Source organism: Ictidomys tridecemlineatus, chromosome 3 (genome assembly GCF_052094955.1).
Source record: "Ictidomys tridecemlineatus isolate mIctTri1 chromosome 3, mIctTri1.hap1, whole genome shotgun sequence".
In the NCBI taxonomy this organism is placed as follows: Eukaryota; Metazoa; Chordata; class Mammalia; order Rodentia; family Sciuridae; genus Ictidomys; species Ictidomys tridecemlineatus.
Window position 1 is genome coordinate 80,889,602 of NC_135479.1, and position 17,409 is coordinate 80,907,010.

At 37.8% G+C, this 17,409-nt stretch overlaps 1 protein-coding gene across 3 annotated transcripts in view; it reads right to left on the minus strand.

The window, feature by feature from the left end:
• Positions 1-1,000: 1,000 nt before the first annotated feature.
• Positions 1,001-17,409, minus strand: part of Topbp1 (DNA topoisomerase II binding protein 1) — a 53,074-nt gene continuing 36,665 nt past the window's right edge. For all 3 annotated transcript variants that reach the window (XM_005327023.4, XM_021727554.3, XM_021727553.3), the window contains 12 exons: positions 16,667-16,790; positions 14,968-15,114; positions 14,755-14,857; positions 12,519-12,711; positions 10,368-10,588; positions 9,803-9,969; positions 9,463-9,571; positions 8,029-8,192; positions 6,447-6,584; positions 5,400-5,489; positions 5,062-5,223; positions 1,001-1,771 (listed from right to left, as the gene is read on the minus strand). In XM_005327023.4, coding sequence (XP_005327080.1) covers positions 1,628-1,771; positions 5,062-5,223; positions 5,400-5,489; positions 6,447-6,584; positions 8,029-8,192; positions 9,463-9,571; positions 9,803-9,969; positions 10,368-10,588; positions 12,519-12,711; positions 14,755-14,857; positions 14,968-15,114; positions 16,667-16,790 — 1,762 coding nt within the window. In that variant the 3' untranslated portion in view covers positions 1,001-1,627. The remainder of the gene's footprint in view (positions 1,772-5,061; positions 5,224-5,399; positions 5,490-6,446; positions 6,585-8,028; positions 8,193-9,462; positions 9,572-9,802; positions 9,970-10,367; positions 10,589-12,518; positions 12,712-14,754; positions 14,858-14,967; positions 15,115-16,666; positions 16,791-17,409) is intronic.

Consider the following 17,409-nt stretch of genomic DNA (forward strand, 5'->3'; position numbering starts at 1 on the left):
ATCATCAAGAAGTTCAAGTTTGGGGCTGGGGATGTGGCTCAAGCAGTAAGGAGCTCGCCTGGCATGCATGCGGCCCAGGCTTGATCCTCAGCACCACATACAAAGATGTTGTGTCCGCCAAAAGACTAAAAAAGATAAATAAAAAATTCTCTCTGTCTCTAAAAAAAAAAAAGTTCAGGTTTGGGATGTAGCTTAGTGATAGAGCATGAGTACCACAACCAAGATGGCAGCAGCAGGGGCGGGGGTGGGAGGGAGGCTCAACTGCCTCCTCAAGAATATCGATTCCAAAACTTAGTACAGGGGTTGGGGCTGTAGCTCAGTGGTAGAGTGCTTGCCTAGTGTGTGAGGCACTGGGTTCGATCCTCAGCACCACATAAAAATAAATAAATAAAGGTATTGTGTCCAACTACAACTAAAACCAAACCAAACCAAAACACACACAAAAAAACCCCCCTACAATCTATAAAGTGATTTAGCTAACTTAAAAATGGTTCTGATAAAACTAGGCCCATGTGGTTTTGGAGCAAGGCAGGAGTATAGTTTACATTAAGATGCCAGCTCCTTGTCAACTGTGCTGAAACTCAAAACTTAAGGGGCAGGGACACAACTCCTTCCTCCTCTGATAAACACAAAAGGGGTTCATGTCCAAGTTGAGACTCTTCCCCTTTGCTGTTTGAGTTTCCCTTTCAAAGACTCATTAAGAAACAAATAGTTAACATCAAAATTACAGTCCTTTCTCATTTGTTCTATGACAAGATGAGGTGTTTTTCTAGTTAGAAGGTGGTGCTAATGCATATAACATTTGGTGTTCTGGTCTAGCATCGTAACAGCTAATGCAGTTTAAGTTTCAGCAGAAGGGTTTTTTTTTCCCAATCTAATAGAACAAAATTCTGCATAAATAACAAAAATCAGAAATGTAATTAGCAATTTAATTTTTAAGCTAAGTTTTACAACCCTTTTAGTGTCTTAACAGAGCTAACTGAACACATCTTAATACTAATTTGAGTCACTATTTTTATTCTTTATTGTCACATTTTCCAAGTTTTGGTGCCCAAACTTGGCAAACATCATGGAGATCTGTACACACATACATATACATATACATATATATATATATATATATATATATACACACACACACACACAGAAGTTTAAAGCCCCAGTTTCTTCGTTAAACCTTGTGCTCAGGCTTCTGTTAAAAAGAGGTAAAATGATAAGAAGATAAAAATCAGGGAAAACATGAAAAGGCCCAATTGATAACTCTTTTTACAAATCAAGGGAGACATTCTGAAGCAAAATCCATCACCTTGCTAAAATTCCCACCGAGCTACAGCCTCATATATTTACAAGAAGAATAAACAAAAGCCTTTTGCACACATCCACGAGGTTTAACAAGCCAGCTGAGGAGTTGTATTTTCTTGCTGTTATTTCAGGAACTTTTCATTAAAAAACGATATTTCAGTGATTAAAATTTCAGGTGTTAAAAACTTCATGCGGGATCATCTTTACATTCGGAAGCAAAATTCTTCAGGTAGGTACATGTCTTCAAATTGCTACACAATCCATCACAGCAACATTCAGGCTTTTCAATTAATATACATTTCCTGTTTGGTAACTAAGGGGCAGACTAGTGTATTCGAGGTCGTTTGACCTTGCTCTTCTCCGCAGCAGCTCTCCTCTTCTGTGGTGACAGTGGTGCAGGCTCCTTATTATTCTGAAGAAATGCAACAGCTCCTGGTAGACAGTAATTTTCCACAGGAGGAGGAGATTCCTATAAGAGCAAAGGAAATGTTTTTCTTTTTTTCTCCCCAAGATCTCAAACTTTTAGGTAATCAAGTCATAGACTCCTCACTCTGCCTTTTGAGGAGAAAAGCTTAAAAAGGAAAATGCTTATTCTTTCCTAGGTTCTTGCAAAAACCTGTCTCTTATGGTATGCTGGATAAGCATACACTTTTATCAGAAAAATGAGAGTACAGCTCAGGTAGAGGAAGAATCCCTGTTCAGATCTTCATGGGGATTACATGCTCAATAGCTATCATGACACAAGTTGTTAAGCTTAGCATAACATCCTCTCTATATTCCCATTTTACAAACCAATTTAAAAAGTTAAATAAGACAACCAATGTTACTTAACAAGAAAGTGGCAAAGCTACAGAGTTCCTTCCCTTCTCAAACCCACACATTCTTCTCCTTCACAGCCATTTTACAATACTGAAGAAAAGATTTCTTCCTTTATTCTAAGTGTAATAACATCAATTTTTGACTGGGTAACCTGAAAATAAAGCTCCATAAAATTGGTGGTCATTCCATGTATAACAACTATAAATTCTGACTAAAATATATTAAAGGCAACTACCAGAAAACTGGAGAATAAACAAATCAAGAAGAGCTGACATTTAGAAGAATAAATAGTATGGAACATTTTTCTCTCTTTTTTTATGACTTTGAGGAGAGGGCCCCAGACTGTTGTGCAGCCTGGCTAAAATTAAAAAAAAAAAAGGCTTGAAGAAAGACACAATGAGAACCACACCCCCTGGAAAGTAAGGTGGGAAATCCCAGAAAAAAACAACAAGCGGGGGACCCAGTTCAGGGAGGAACCCTGCGCAAATCTTCACTTGACCTCTAAATCATGTCATGTGTGTGCTGACCAAAGACACTGAACTGAGATTTAAGCTGCGGCTGCTTTATGTCAGTCTAGTAAACTGCCTGCTAAATAAAAACAGTAGTTTTCAGAGGGCTACAGCAGAATGCAGTTTCTAAACTTATTCACAATGTGCAGGATAGATTCAGAATTATTCTACATATGTAGAAGCAGAACATAATTCATTCTCAAGAAAACATAACAAAAATGAAATACTTATTAACAAAGTGTTCATGAAAAATCAAGGAACTAAATTAATAGGCCATGTTCACGGATGGAAGACTCAAAACACACTTAAAGAGATCAATACTAATGAATGCAATTCCCATTAAAATTTTTTATGAGTATAAACAAGCTTATTTTAAAAATTTATGGAAAAAAGGTACAACTGAAGAAAGAAAAATGTAAAGGCACCTAAATTAGCTAAAACAATCTTTAAAAAGAGGAGTAAGTAGAAGCTATCACTGCCTGATATCAGGGCTAACAAAATAAGAGTTGTAGGATCACAGCAGCAGACCACCACAGAGGGGAAGACACAGATCAGTGAAACCAGAAACAGACATACACAAGTATGCCCAACAGACTCTATGACAAAGGTACAAAAGGAACTCAACAGAGGAGAGAAGGTTCTTTGAACAAATGACAATTGGAGCCACTGCACAGTCTTAGAAGAAAGAAATCCCAGAACAAACTTTGACCTAAACTTCACATCTTATGTAGCAATTAGCTTAAAATGGATCATAGACACGAAGACTTTTAGGAAGAAACAAAACAATCTTTTAAGACCTAAAGCTAGGTAAAGGCTTGATATGAAAATCACAATCCATAAAATATTGACAAATCAGACCTCATCAAAATATAAACTCTTTGGCAGAGGAGGGAGCTCAGTGGCCAATAAATTTACTTCACATGCATGAGGCCCTGGGATCCATTCCATACCACAAAGCCAAAGAAAACCTCTCTGTCTCTGCAAAAGTCTCTTCTAAGAAGATAAATAAGCTGGGAGAAAATATTCACAAACCACATATGCAATTAAAGACTATCATCTAAAACAAGAAACCCTTAGTGCTCAAAAATAAAAACAATTCAATTAGAAAACGGGCAAAGGAGGCTGGGGATGTAACAGCTGAGTGGTAGAGTGTTTGCCCAGTGTGCACAAAGCCCTGGGTTCAGTCCCCAATACTAGAAACAAAACGAAAAACAGAAAATGGGCAAAAGATATGAACAGATATTTTAATGAAGACTATGTAAACATGCAAATAAGTATGCCAAAAGATGTTGGACTTCATTAGCCATGTGAGATACACAAATTAAAACCACAGTAAGATACTGAAATGGCTAAGAGAAAAAAATAGAGACAACACTAAATCTTGAAGACAGAAACTGGATCACTTACATTGCTGATGAGAATGTAAAACAATATGAATCTTCTGGAAACATCTTGGGCATGTGTCACAGTCAAATGAAAACATATTCACATGAAAAACAGCAGCTCTATTTATGGTAGTCCAAAACAAAACAACTCAGATGTCCTTCTCCAGGTTAATAACTCAAATAAGACCCTAGCTTTAGCTCTCTATATCTTCCTAACCCCCGTCATTTTCCCTCATTATATAAATTTTTATAACCTCACATGTCTCAGTAAATTGACCTTTTCTTTTTAAAATACAGCGTCTCACATTGCCCAGGATGGTCTCAAACTCTGAGGCTTGTTACACTAAGCAATCTTTAAAAGTCTCTTTACAAGTTGCTCCAGGAGTGTTATTAATGGTTACTAATTCCTAATCAGTATATCCACTTTATAACAAGGGCTTCAAGCATTCCTGCTGTTAAACCCTGAGCAACCCCCATACCCAAGCAGCAAGATCACGAAGCAGGCTGTTTTGGTTCCCCTTATTTCTATGCCAACCTATTCTAAAGACTTTGTAATAAAGACATTTAGGATTTTATCCGTCCTTGTTGATTCCTGGCGGACTTACAGGCACTCTACTGTCAGGAAGATTTTTCTTTGCCCATTTAAATCTTACACAGTATAAGCTGATTCTGAACACAAAATCTGCCCTCCAGATAGCAAATGCCTAATTATTACCATATCTAACATAGGTATTTACTGAAAATCAACACAAAGGTCAAGAAAACTAAGAAGGACCTTGGATAAACGATTTTCCTTGGATTCCTAAATCAATTTCTACTTTCTTTATATCCCAGTATTTGAAAGCACACTAGATTTGTATGACCTTGTCATATTTAACTCTCATGCTAAATGTTTATGTGTCATTATAAAAAACAGAACAAGACTGGAGGAGGCTAAATCAAGAAGAGCAGAAGATTGATCTTCCATTAATAACAAGCCAAAGGATCTGAGGTACAGATAAGCATATCTTTGCTAATGAGAAAATCAAGGACACAATGTCACCAACCTGCATAAGATAATCAGCAATGTATTCTGTTCTTAAGCAGTACACATTCTGGGCAGCAGCTTCTGCTATATTAATTCCTGAGTCATCTGGTTTCTGTTTATTTAAGTCAGAAAAGAGATGTGTGGCCTCTTTAAATAAAGGAACAGAATGACCAGGTAGCACCTAATGAAAAAAACAAAAAGAAACTTAATCTACCAGTGTTCCCAAGCAATTCAAACAGATAATATATACTTAAGCATTACCAATCTGAAAAATAGAGGAAATGAAGAATTGATCACAGCAAGCATGAATGGATAATAATTCATGTAAGACACTTAGTAAATTGATGTGAAACAAACCTTTGCTCCTCCAGACTGAAGAAGACGCTTAAATCCTGCTTCTCGGGATTGGTCAACATGTAAGATAACCTTCCAACCACTGAATGCTCCCTGTAAACAAAAACTATTCATCAGTGTTGAAATGATTTAGAAAATAACAAAATAATACTGATAATGTATGATTTTATCTGTAGACTGTTTTAAGTCAGGAAATTTTAAGTCAGGAAATAAAATTTGGGGGGGGGGATGCCTTAGGGATTAAACCACAGGCACTTTACCACTGAGCCACATCCTCAGTCCTTTTTATTTTGAAACAGGGTCTCACTAAGTTGATTAGGGCCTTGCTTATTTGCTAGTTGGCCTTGAACTTGTGGATCCTGTCTCAGCCTGTGAAGTCACTGGGATTGTAGGCATGTGCCACTGAGCCCAGCTAGCAAGTAATTTCATGACCTTTACTTTTGCCACAACGTGATAATCTCTGGCACATTCCTCAGTAGACATTTGAGCTGAGCCCAGGTCTTTGTGCATGCTAAACAAGTGCTCAATCACTGATTTTATCTCCAGTCCTTTCTAAATTTTATTTTCATTCTGGGTCTTTCTATGCTGCCCAGGCTGGCCTCCAACTTGGGATCCTCCCTCCTAAGCTTCCTGGGCATCTGGGATTACAGGTAGATGCCACCATGCCCAGTATAAATTACTTTTAAAAGAGCTTTCAAGATATGTATCTTACTGTCAAACATAATTAGAAACACTAGAAATATACATTAAGTGCAGTTTAGAATTTCCAAACCAAACAAACATATCAAGGAATAAAAGAAGTAGGATTATTATTTAGTTAAGCATGCATATACCCTTAAAAAAAGAAGCCACATGATTGAATGCCCTTTACATTACCTATATAATTATATACATACATGGGATTGAACTCAGCGGCGCTCTACCACTGAACCACAATCCAAGTCCTTTCACTTTTTGAGACAGGATCTCACTAAATTGCTAAGGCTGGCCAAGACCTTGTCATCCCTCTGCCTCAGCCTCCCAAGCCACTGGTATCATATATGCTAATACCTCCACGATGCCCGATTCTTGTCTTTGCTGGATTTTTTTCCTCCATCTCATTGCTGCGAGTGCTAGTCTCCGTTGCTGTACACTGATGCCAGTCAAAACATCGAGTATGGAACTACTTCCCCATTCATAGTCTTCTTCCTAGAGAATGAATCCAATATACTTTTGAGCTCCTAAGCCCAGGGAGTCTGTGCTGCAGACAGGACATGTGTTTCTGACCCCAAGAAGCCTTCAATCAGCGAAGATTAAAGCTAAACACTGAATTGTTATAATCTGTTTTTTTTCTTCCCCTCCTTCTTCTTTTGGTGGTACTAGGGATTGAACCCAGGATCTTCTACATGCTAAGAAAGTGTCCTACCACCGAGTTACATTCCCAGCCCATCTGAATTATTATAAATACAGAGAACAGTTAAGTAAATATTTTGTGAGCAGGGGGTAGGTAAATACTCTTGAGTCAAATGTATCCTAGCTTTTAATAAAATCAGAAAAGATATTGCACTCATTTCTAAGAAACATAACTACACCTTGGCAATTGGCAATATTTAGGTTATTGGGCTTCACTTGATGTAAGAGTTACTTTGTACAAGGATAGTCTCAGAGGAGCATGTAATGAGAACTTGATTATCTGTCTGTAGAAAAGATCCCTAAGAGGCTCTTATTGAAAACTTCAAAAACTACATAGTAGATGCTATGGTGATGGCCAGTTTTCAATAATTAGTTTAATGGGCAAGTAATAAAGATAAAAACTTACAATGAAATAATCTTAAAACTTTCTTATTTTATTTCAAAAGAAAAAAAATGACATTCAAATTAAATAATTCAAAAGTGAATAAAGCTAGATGTGGTGTTGCATGCTTGTAATTCTAGCAACTCAGGAGACTAAGGCAGGAAGATCAGAGTTCAAAGGTAGCCTCAGCAACTTAGCAAGGCCATGTCTCAAAAAAATAAATAAGGCTGGGAACGTGGCTCAGTGGTACAGTGCCCCTGGGTTCAATCCCCAGTATCAAACAAACAAAATAAACTGAATATGGCTGTATAGTATCTTTTTTCTTTTTTTGCTTTGTTACCAAAAACCTCATAAAGGTGATACAATCTAACTGGCCATGCGTGGTGTTCTTTCTCTCTTCTGGTCCTGGGGACTGAACCAAGAGGCACTCTAACTGAGCTACATCACTAGGCCTTTTTATTTTTTGATAAGGTCTTGCTGAGTTGCTTAAACTGGTCTTGAACTTGTGGTGATCCTACCTCAGTTTCCCAAATTGCTGAGATTACAGGTATGTGCCAGCACGCCTGGCTCACATGTGGTTATTTTAATTACGTGTATGGTTGATGTATATACTGGGATCTCTACCCCTGACCCTGGCCTGAGGACTGAACCCAGGGCTGCTCTACCACTAAGCCACATCCTCAGCTCTTTTTATTTTTAAAAAGGGTACTGCTAAATTGCTGAAGCTGGCCTCTAATTTGAGACCCTCCTGCCTCAGCCTCCAAGTCACTGGAATTACAGGCACATAACATAGCACCCAACTGAAACCTTAAGATATTCAAGAAAAACAAATCTTCACAAGAACATGAATATACACACCTGCACGAAGTGTCCTGCAGTCCTGCATGCTTCCAGGTAGGAACGATGAAGCACCCACTTCCCAGCTGCCACGGAGGCCAAATACTTCTCATTTCGAAGTGGCTGCCCCACAACAATGTGTGTACAGCTGGGATCAAAGCACTGCTTCTCTATCACCAGCCCACCTTTGTGAAGAGAAATTGTTTGCATTTTTATTCTTCTTTCTAGGAAAAAATGTAATCTCAACTCTACATAAAAATTTATAAATAAAATGCACTCAACTATTTAATTCACACAACTCTGACATTAATATATATATATTGAAATTCACTATAAAAATTTGAATGCAAAAGCAGTTAAAATAGTAAAATTAATACACACACATTAGCCACCTAGGTTCTAAAATTATCAAAACCTCACCATCCTTACTTCAATCTTCTTTCTGCAATGCTGGGGAATCTAGCTGGGCATGTGCTCTACCACACTAAACTATTTTCCTATCCCCAGTATTTATTTATTTCTTTTTTTAACTCTGTGAGTTGGCAGAGTTTTACTATGATGCCATGTGAGTTGGCAGAGTTTCAGAAAGTGAAGGCACAGAGAAGAGTATTTCTCTCTTTTTTTTTTTTAAAGAGAGAATTTTCTTTTAATATTTTTTTTTTTTTTTTAGTTTTGGGTGGACACAACATCTTTATTTTATTTTTATGTGGTGCTGAGGATCGAACCCAGCACCCCATGCATGCCAGGCGAGCGCACTACCAACTGAGCCACATCCCCAGCACCCTCAGTATTTCTTAATGTTCTCTTTCCATGTCAAGCTGTCAGACTAAGTTCTCTTATTAAAATGTAAAATGTACATCAAAGCTTTAATATAAAAAATGTAAAACATTTCATTACATGCTAAATGACACTATTTCACATATACTAGTGCAAATAAAATTACATTTAATCTCTACTGTTTCATTTTATTTTTTAAGTGTGGCTACTAGAAAATATAAAATGACATGTGGGTTCATGCTATATTCCCAGTGTGCTGCTATAACACACCAGGTTCCTCTCCTGGACTGCTTCCAGATGTCAGATGGGCAGCCCAACAACCAGGGGGGAAACTCGGGGCAAGAAGTCTTCACTCGATGTTACACTTTCAACTTCACCTCAGTGTGGTTTTATTTATACTGTAGGCCTGTAATTTAATTGATTTTGTCCAAGTTTTCATCAATAAATGCTCTAGTGCAGATTCTTAAGTGTTGGTTTCAATTTAAACCTTTAGGCCCATGATCTAGTGACTTTAGATTCAGATCAGTTAATAAAATCAAAGCTCTAATGCTCACCTATAGCCTCCAACAGACTACCCATACTTTTTCTCAACTTCTACATCATGATATCAATATTGACAACATCTGACTTCCAACTAAGGTAATTATAATGGGATAGTTTTAATTTAAATATTGGTACCTAGTTTTTCAATCAGATGACAATAATCAATACGTTCCTGAGGGTTCAGTGACGACAGCTGAAATATGTATTTTTTTAATTCTTCACGACTCTCCTCTGTCGCTATAATCTGGAATATAAGAATTTTATTTTAGAAAAAATTAACAAAAATTATCAGATACAGTTATTCTTACATTGACATTGTTCTTAGTCTTCCAAGTTATCAAATACACAAACAGTACAATGCAATAAAATGCAGTTTTCACCATTTGATGAACCTTTGATATCGATATCAATAAATTCCTACTATAACACAACAGCAAAATCCAAAAACCATGTCACTACAATAGGATCAACCTACCTTTTCTCCAGGGTGTGGGGCCACAGGTGGATTGGCTAGAGGGAAGGCGATGCTTGGGGCTTGAGGAGTAGGGATCAGGTGACTGTCTTTTGTTGGAGTTTCCAGTTCTTCAGAGTTGGGGTGTTTGGGGGCTTCAGTCCCATGTCCATTTCCAGGATCACTGACAGCTGAGGGCAATAAAATGCTGTAATGTGATACTGCCCAACACACTTTTCCTCTGCCTTGGCTGAAATCAGATTAAACACAAACTCTGCAATGTAAAAAGTACATGCAAAAGAAAATATCCTATTTCTAGATCTTATAAATAAATGCAATTAATGCTTTAAAGGGCGTATGTATTATCTGGGTTTCTCCAACCCTTTCTTTAAATACTAAACTTACATCAGTAAAATGCAACCCAAATTCATAAAATGAAAGCAATTTTACATTTGAAGAAAATCACAGGCAGAGACAAATCAACAAGTCTAGTTTAGGGACATGGTCATAGTGTATGAAAAAGAAAAGGGAAAGATGATAGGAAGCATTTCATTTTCAAGGTAAAGCTCAAAGAAGAAAAATGCTTTACCCTGTTCAGCAATTTCTGAACCACGTAAAGGCTCTTGAAAAGAAGAATCCTCCAAATTTTTAATGTCAACCTGAAGCTCAGAGTACTGTGTGGGACAACTAGGCCATTGCAAATTGCTGGCAAGCCTTGCTCTCTCCTCTCTTGCCGTAGGGTCATCCCAAATGATCTGTTCATTTTGGGAGGGCTCTGTGTTGACATCAGGTACTATCTGTCGAGACTGCCTACAAAATAAAAGTGACAATTTTAAATAATGAATAGTCAAAAAACAAAATCCAAAACACAAACTCCCTGAGATTATAACACTGTGGTTCACATTATGTGACCACCCTCAAGCATCAGACAGGCACTTGATAATAGTTACTGAAAAAATGAGCCTAGGGAAATTCTTTTTTCTTTTTAAATGTTTCTACCAGAAATTTAAACACATATTTTGACCAAATACCTATAGATACAAATGTCAAAGGCAATTTCAATAGTAAGAATTTTTTTTAATTAAAAAAATGATTACTATATTTGAACATGGGATTTCTCTTAATTATATAGGTTAAGGAAACATGGTCATGTATAGAAAACTGGTTACTCTGCTTAACAGTTTTGCAGTGCAGGAAACCAAACCCCAGGCCTCATGCGTGCCAGGCAAGCACTCTATCTCTAAGCTAACAAATGTACTTTTAAAAATTGAAATTATAGGAACTATAATTAAATGGGAAGCTTACTATAAAGGTTGCCTCCTAAGAAGGTATTTTGATCAAACTTCCCAGAGTAGAAGGCAGACCAACCATTTACTAAATTATAAAGCACATTTTATGGTAAAATCATAATCATTCCATCTGAGAGTAAACAGAATCCTAGCTACATTTTTCATACATATATATTCTCAGTAAAAACAGTTTATCCAAACATAGTATCCCCAAAGTCCCTTTGCCTCAAAAACAAAGAAGACAGCTTTTTATTCAGAGTATATTTATTTACTGACTTGGCATAGGATTTGGGTTTGCTTAATGACAAAACATGATCTGCAGTATATTAAAAAGCCATTTATTCATTATTTAAAGACTTGGCCTCATGAAATAAATAGTATAAGATAAATGAATAGTTTCATTAATCAATTAGATAATACAATTCCATAACATTCATCCTACAGTTACAGATTTTTGCTCTATCTGGAAAAGGTTAGCTATGCTACTGAATTTAAATAGAACTGCCCTAAGAACTACAATCACCTTTCTAGAAAACAAATTCATAAGGAGTAGAAATTGCAAGCATAGCTCTGATAAAGAGCTGGGCATGGTGGCTCACACCTGTAAGCCCAGCAGCTCAGGAGGCTAAGGCAGGAGGATTGCAAGTTCAAAGCCAGCCTCAGCAAATTACCAAAGACTAAGCAACTTTGGAAGACCCTAAATAAAAAATCCAAAAAAAATTTTTTAAAGGGGGCAGGGATGTGGCTTAGTGGTTAAGCATCCCTGGGTTCAATGCACTGGTACCCACTCCCCACGGCACACACAAAGCTCTAATAAGAAATAACTATTTAGGGCTAGAGGTGTAGATCAATGGTAGAATGATTGTGTGACATAAATGATGAAGCCCTGGGTTTGATCCCAGGACTACCACCAAAAAGCAAAATGAAACAAAACAAAAACCCCAAACCAAAACCAACCAACAGAAAACATTTAATACTGTTTAATACTAAAGAGGAGACTGACTGCCTAGTGATTCCACTTTCAAACTGAACTTAAAAGTCATTTCTGTCTTAGGGGAGGCAATAAAAAGCATTAATTGTGGTCTCCCTGAAGCCAGTGCTTGCTGGGACTAACCTCTGTGCTGGCTTCCTGCCTTCAAATAAGAATTCTCAATTCTTAAATTGCTTCGAGTGAGGAAGGGAAAGAGGGGAACACTAGGAAGGAAGGAGAAAAACCTAGGCAGCAGAAGCCAAAGCCAACAGATAACAGAATATGACACATTTGTGATAAACAGGACTAGAAATACAATTCTTTTATTGGTCTTGATTTTCTAAACTTCTGCTTTATCACTAATTTTAAAACAAAAAGGCAAAATTAGCTTAACTCTTTCATGAGTCACCAGGTACCTAAATGAGGACCTCCCTTTCTCTCAAGTCACCAAATCTTTCTGCCCTCAATGACAGGCACACACCTCAGCGCCTCTAGGACTCTACTTCGTCCACTTCGAGCGGAACGCGTGCTGTCAGGGGTTGAGGAGGCACTGTTACAGCCACTTCTTGAAAGGGAAGTCCTCTGTCCCTGGGGTTTCACGATGGAGGTGGCAGACATGATCTCCTGCAGTTGCTTTTGGAAATTTTCTCTCATCTCCAAGGTCTGTGTGAGAACTTGAAACAAACAAGTACACCAGTCAAGGTCAATTTCCCTATCTATCACATCCCACAATATTCTGTCTAGATCCAGAAAGAACCAGAATTAGAAGTAGAGCCTAAAGATGGGTCTGAATTGCTATGATCTTATTATAAAACTTTAATGGATGAGGAGTTGCTTCTCATGAATGATCAAAGAAGTAGCTTCCTGAGATGAAATCTACTCTGGTGATGTGAACATTGGGAAGACTGGCTCCAGTTCTGAAGAAGTTCTACTCTGGGTAAAAAGGAATCAAAAACATCATGTTACAGAGAAATATTTCATGAAACAAAACAAAAAACAAAAACAAACAAAAAAATCATTATGGCAAACTTCACTGCTGTGTTATTTTAAGAGATTGCCAGAGTCAACCAGAGCTTTAGCCACCACCATCCAGAGCATCATCAGAGGCAAGACCTTCTCTCAACAAGATTATATCTTGCCAAAGATTCAGATGATCAGTAGCATTTTTTGCAATAATGTATTTTTAAATTATAGAGTACACACTGTTTTTGTTTTTTAAATTTTTTGCAGTTGTGTGGATGGACAGAATGCCTTTAATTTTATTTGCTTATTTTTATGTGGTGGTGCTGAGGATCAAACCTAGTGCCTCACACATGCTAGGCAAGTGCAGGCAAGTGCTCTGCTGCTGAGCTACGGCCCCAGCCCCAACACATTGTTTTTTAAAAGACATAATGCTTTTGCACAGTTTACAGATTTCAATATAATGTAAACATAACTTTCATAAGTACTGAGAAACAAAAAAGTCCATTTGCTCACTTTATTGAAACATTTGGTTATTTCAGGAGTCTGGAGCCAAGCCTGCAATATCTCCAAGATATACCTGTACTAAGATAACAAGGCCCTAAGGTGAACCATTAAACAAAAAGAAAAGCATGTGGAATAGTCCAAACTTATGCATTTTAAAAAGTGAGAGAAAGAAAACACACACACACACACACACACACACACACACACACATATATTTATTTATTTATTTATAATTGTATACGCATGCAGAAAACAGCACTAGAAGAATACATAAGAAACTAGTACCAAGCCGTGCACGGGGCACATGCCTATAATCGCAGTGGCTCAAGAGGCTGAGACAGGAAGATCTCGAGTTCAAAGCCAACCTCAGAAATGGCGAGGGGCTAAGCAACTCAGTGAGACCCTGTCTCTAAATAAAATACAAACTAGGGCTGGGGATATGGCTCAGTGTTTGAGTGAGTTTAAATCCCAGTACCAAAAAACAAACAAACCAAAACTGGTAACAAAAGGAAACAAGGGCAGGATAAACTCTTCCAGACCTTTAAAATCATATGTCAAGTATACTGTACACGTAATAAAACTGTTTGGAAGTCACTGAAAAAACTTGAACCAAAGAGCATTTTTGGGGGGTTACTGGGGACTGAACTTGAGATGCTTTACCACTGAGCTATATTCCCACTACTTTTTACTTTTTAAAGACAAGGTCTAAGTTGCTTAGGGCCTTGCTAAATTGTTAAAGCTAGCCTCAAATTTGTGATCCTCCTGCCTCAGTCTCCTGAGTCACTGGTTATACACGCATATGACACTGCTTCTGATAAAGCACAAATTTTTAAAAAATCATCAATTGCCTGTAATCCCACCAACTGTGGAGGCTGAGATAAGAGGATTCCAAGTTTAAGGCCAGCCTCGGCAATTTAGTGAGACCCTGTCGCCAACTAAAAAACAAGAAGGGCTGGGGATGTAGTTCACTGGTAGTGTCCCTGTGTTCAATCCCCAGGACAAGAAAGGAAAACAAACAACTCTTCCTATGTTTAATGGAACAATTATATCACACTGACTCTGTAAAATACCTGGTTCCATTCCACAAGTCTCACTCTTAAATCACTTAAACTTCATCAAATGGCATAGAATCTTGACTTAATCTTCAAATACACACACAAACATGCTTTGCCAGTATTCAGTAACAAAAAACAACTGTGTCAAACATATGTATTTTTAACCTTTTCTTTTTGTAATTTAAAAAGCTTTACCTCCTTTAGAATCATTCTTTTCATTTCCATCTGACAGTGCTGATTCTTCATTACTGGTGGTCATGTTTTCTGTACCATTTTCTTCTACAGGCAAATGATCTGGCTGTTTAAAGAGAGAAATTATAATTGCTCAAATGAAGCCACTGGATAAGGTTCCACAGCAATCTATGATTACATATACAGCTTAGAGTGGGATGTACTGTGCACACCTACCTCTTCATCCTCTGCTGCAGAGACAGCTGAGGGCACTCGGCTGTTACAAAGTCTGCCATCTTGCACGGTACTGATATCCAGGCTCATTTTGGGATTATAAGTATGTGGATAAAGAGATTCAGGAAGACGCTTATATTCCTGGGCACACTGCAATACAATAGTGTTTTGAAACAGAATTGACTGAAAGATGTTAAGGAGGAAAAGAACAACCAATACATCCTGTGGTAAGATGGTAAAAGTTCACAATATTACAGTTAAAAAGAAAGCAATTTATGGCTGGGCACATGCCTGTAATCTCAGCAATTTAGGAGGTTGAGGCAGGAGGATCACAAGTTCAAGCCAGCCTCAGCAACTTAGTAAGACCCTGTTTCAAAATAAAAAAATTAAAAGGACTGAGGATATAGCTCAGTGGTTAAGTGCCCCTTAAGAAGGGGTAGGAGGGAGAGTTTACAGTGAAAAAGAAAAATTGTCCTTTTTATTGGTGCTGGGAATTGAACCCAGAGCCCTGTGTGTGTGAGGCAAACCCTCTACCAACTGAGCTATCCCCAGCCAAACTGTCCTTTTTAAATGTCATGGCCACTAAAGTATAAAATCTAATTCTATTTCTGTGCTTTTGCTGAGGTATCAATTACTTCAGGGAATACAAAGAAAGGAAAGGAAAAAGAGGGTTCTAAATTGTATTACTCTGTTAAATTAGTTGCTCTTAAATTATTATAAAATTTTCATACACACACACACACATATATATACACACATTTGGAGTGGGGGCAATCCTAGGAACAGAATTGATGCAGAGTGATTCTATTCTACCCTTGCCTTGCACATGGAGGTAAGTGCTCCACCACTGAGTTATACCCCAACCCCTTTGATCTTTTGAGATGGGGGAGGACTCCTAAGTTGCCCAGGCTTGCCTAGAATCTGTGAACCTCCTGCCTCAGCCTCCCAGGTAGCTGGGATTACATGTGTGTACCACCAGGTTCAACTTATTCATACTATTTTTAACTAGTGAAAAGAATCAGAATAGAAAGAGTACCCATCGAAGATTTGTTAAATAATAAGGCAATAAAAATCAAATAAAAATAAAAAAGTTTTTGATGCCAAAGAGATGAAATATGTATTGTGGTCTGGACTTCAGTGTCCCAAAAGGTGGATGTGTTAAGAGGCTTGGTCCCCAGCTTAGATCTATTGAGAAGTGATGAAAACTTTAAGAGCTGGGGCCTAATGGGAGGTCTTTGGTGGGGAGTAAGGGGTATGCCCTCAAAAGGGAGAGTGGGACTCCAACTCCTTTCTTTTTCTTTTACTTTCTCTTTTTTTGGCTACTGGGGATTGAACTCAGGGACACTCAACCACTGAGCCATATCCCCAGCCCTATTCTGTATTTTATTTAGAGACTGGGTCTCACTTGAGTTGCTTAGCCCCTCATTTTTGCTGAGGCTGGCTTTGAACTCACCATCAGCCTCTTGAACCGCTGGGATTACAGGTCTGGACCTCTGTGCTTGGCTTCTCTTTCACTTTCTGGCTATGAGGTGAGTGGTTCTGCTCTAACACATGCTCTTGCTATGACATGCTGCCACACACAGCTTACCAAGATTACCAAACTTGTTTACAGACATGGAAACTGTTTTGTACTCTGAAATGTTTGTAAATACATTTTTTTTTGGGGGGGGAGTAGTTAGGGATACCATAAAGCATTGCTTACTTCTAAAAGCCAGTGCTCAGAAACAATGTGTATTCCTCTTTCTTTTATAGACTTATACTCTCGATTACTGTCATTTGGTCGGCCTTGATAGATGAAATGAGTTACCGTGTCATCAAAACTCCACCTGAAACAGTCAAATGCAACAAAGCAAATAACTAAAAGAAATATCCCATTAGTTCAAGGTGATCATTATTCACTATGAGCAGAATATTCTAACCAGCAGAAAATTCTCAGAACTAAAGTAAGCAAGAACATTAAAACTTTAACTTTTAACAAATTTTATGTTATCTCTAGCTATATAAATATGGAGAAATATTTAGAAGAACATCCTTTAAAATATTACTGTATGCTGGGTGCGGTGGTACCCACCTATAATCCCAGCAACACAGGGGGTTGAGGCAAGAAGATCCCAAGTTTGAGGGCAGCCTTAACAACTTAGGGAGACCCACCTCAAAATAAAAAATGAGGACTAGGGATGTAGCACAGTGGTAAAGTGCCTGAGGTTCAATCCCTAGTACTAGAAATAAAATATATTAGTCTATACTTTTCTAATTGTTTCAATTTTGTTGTCATAATATGTATCACTTTATAGTAGCCATAAAGGTATTTTCAAATTCATAAAATGTTGCAAAACATCCAAGTCTGTCTTCCAGTTGTTAGACTTCACTCTTCACTGTGCATCTGCTTTATGCCTCACAACAGATGACGTACTCTTCCTACTTCTCAAAAATCCTAAAATATTG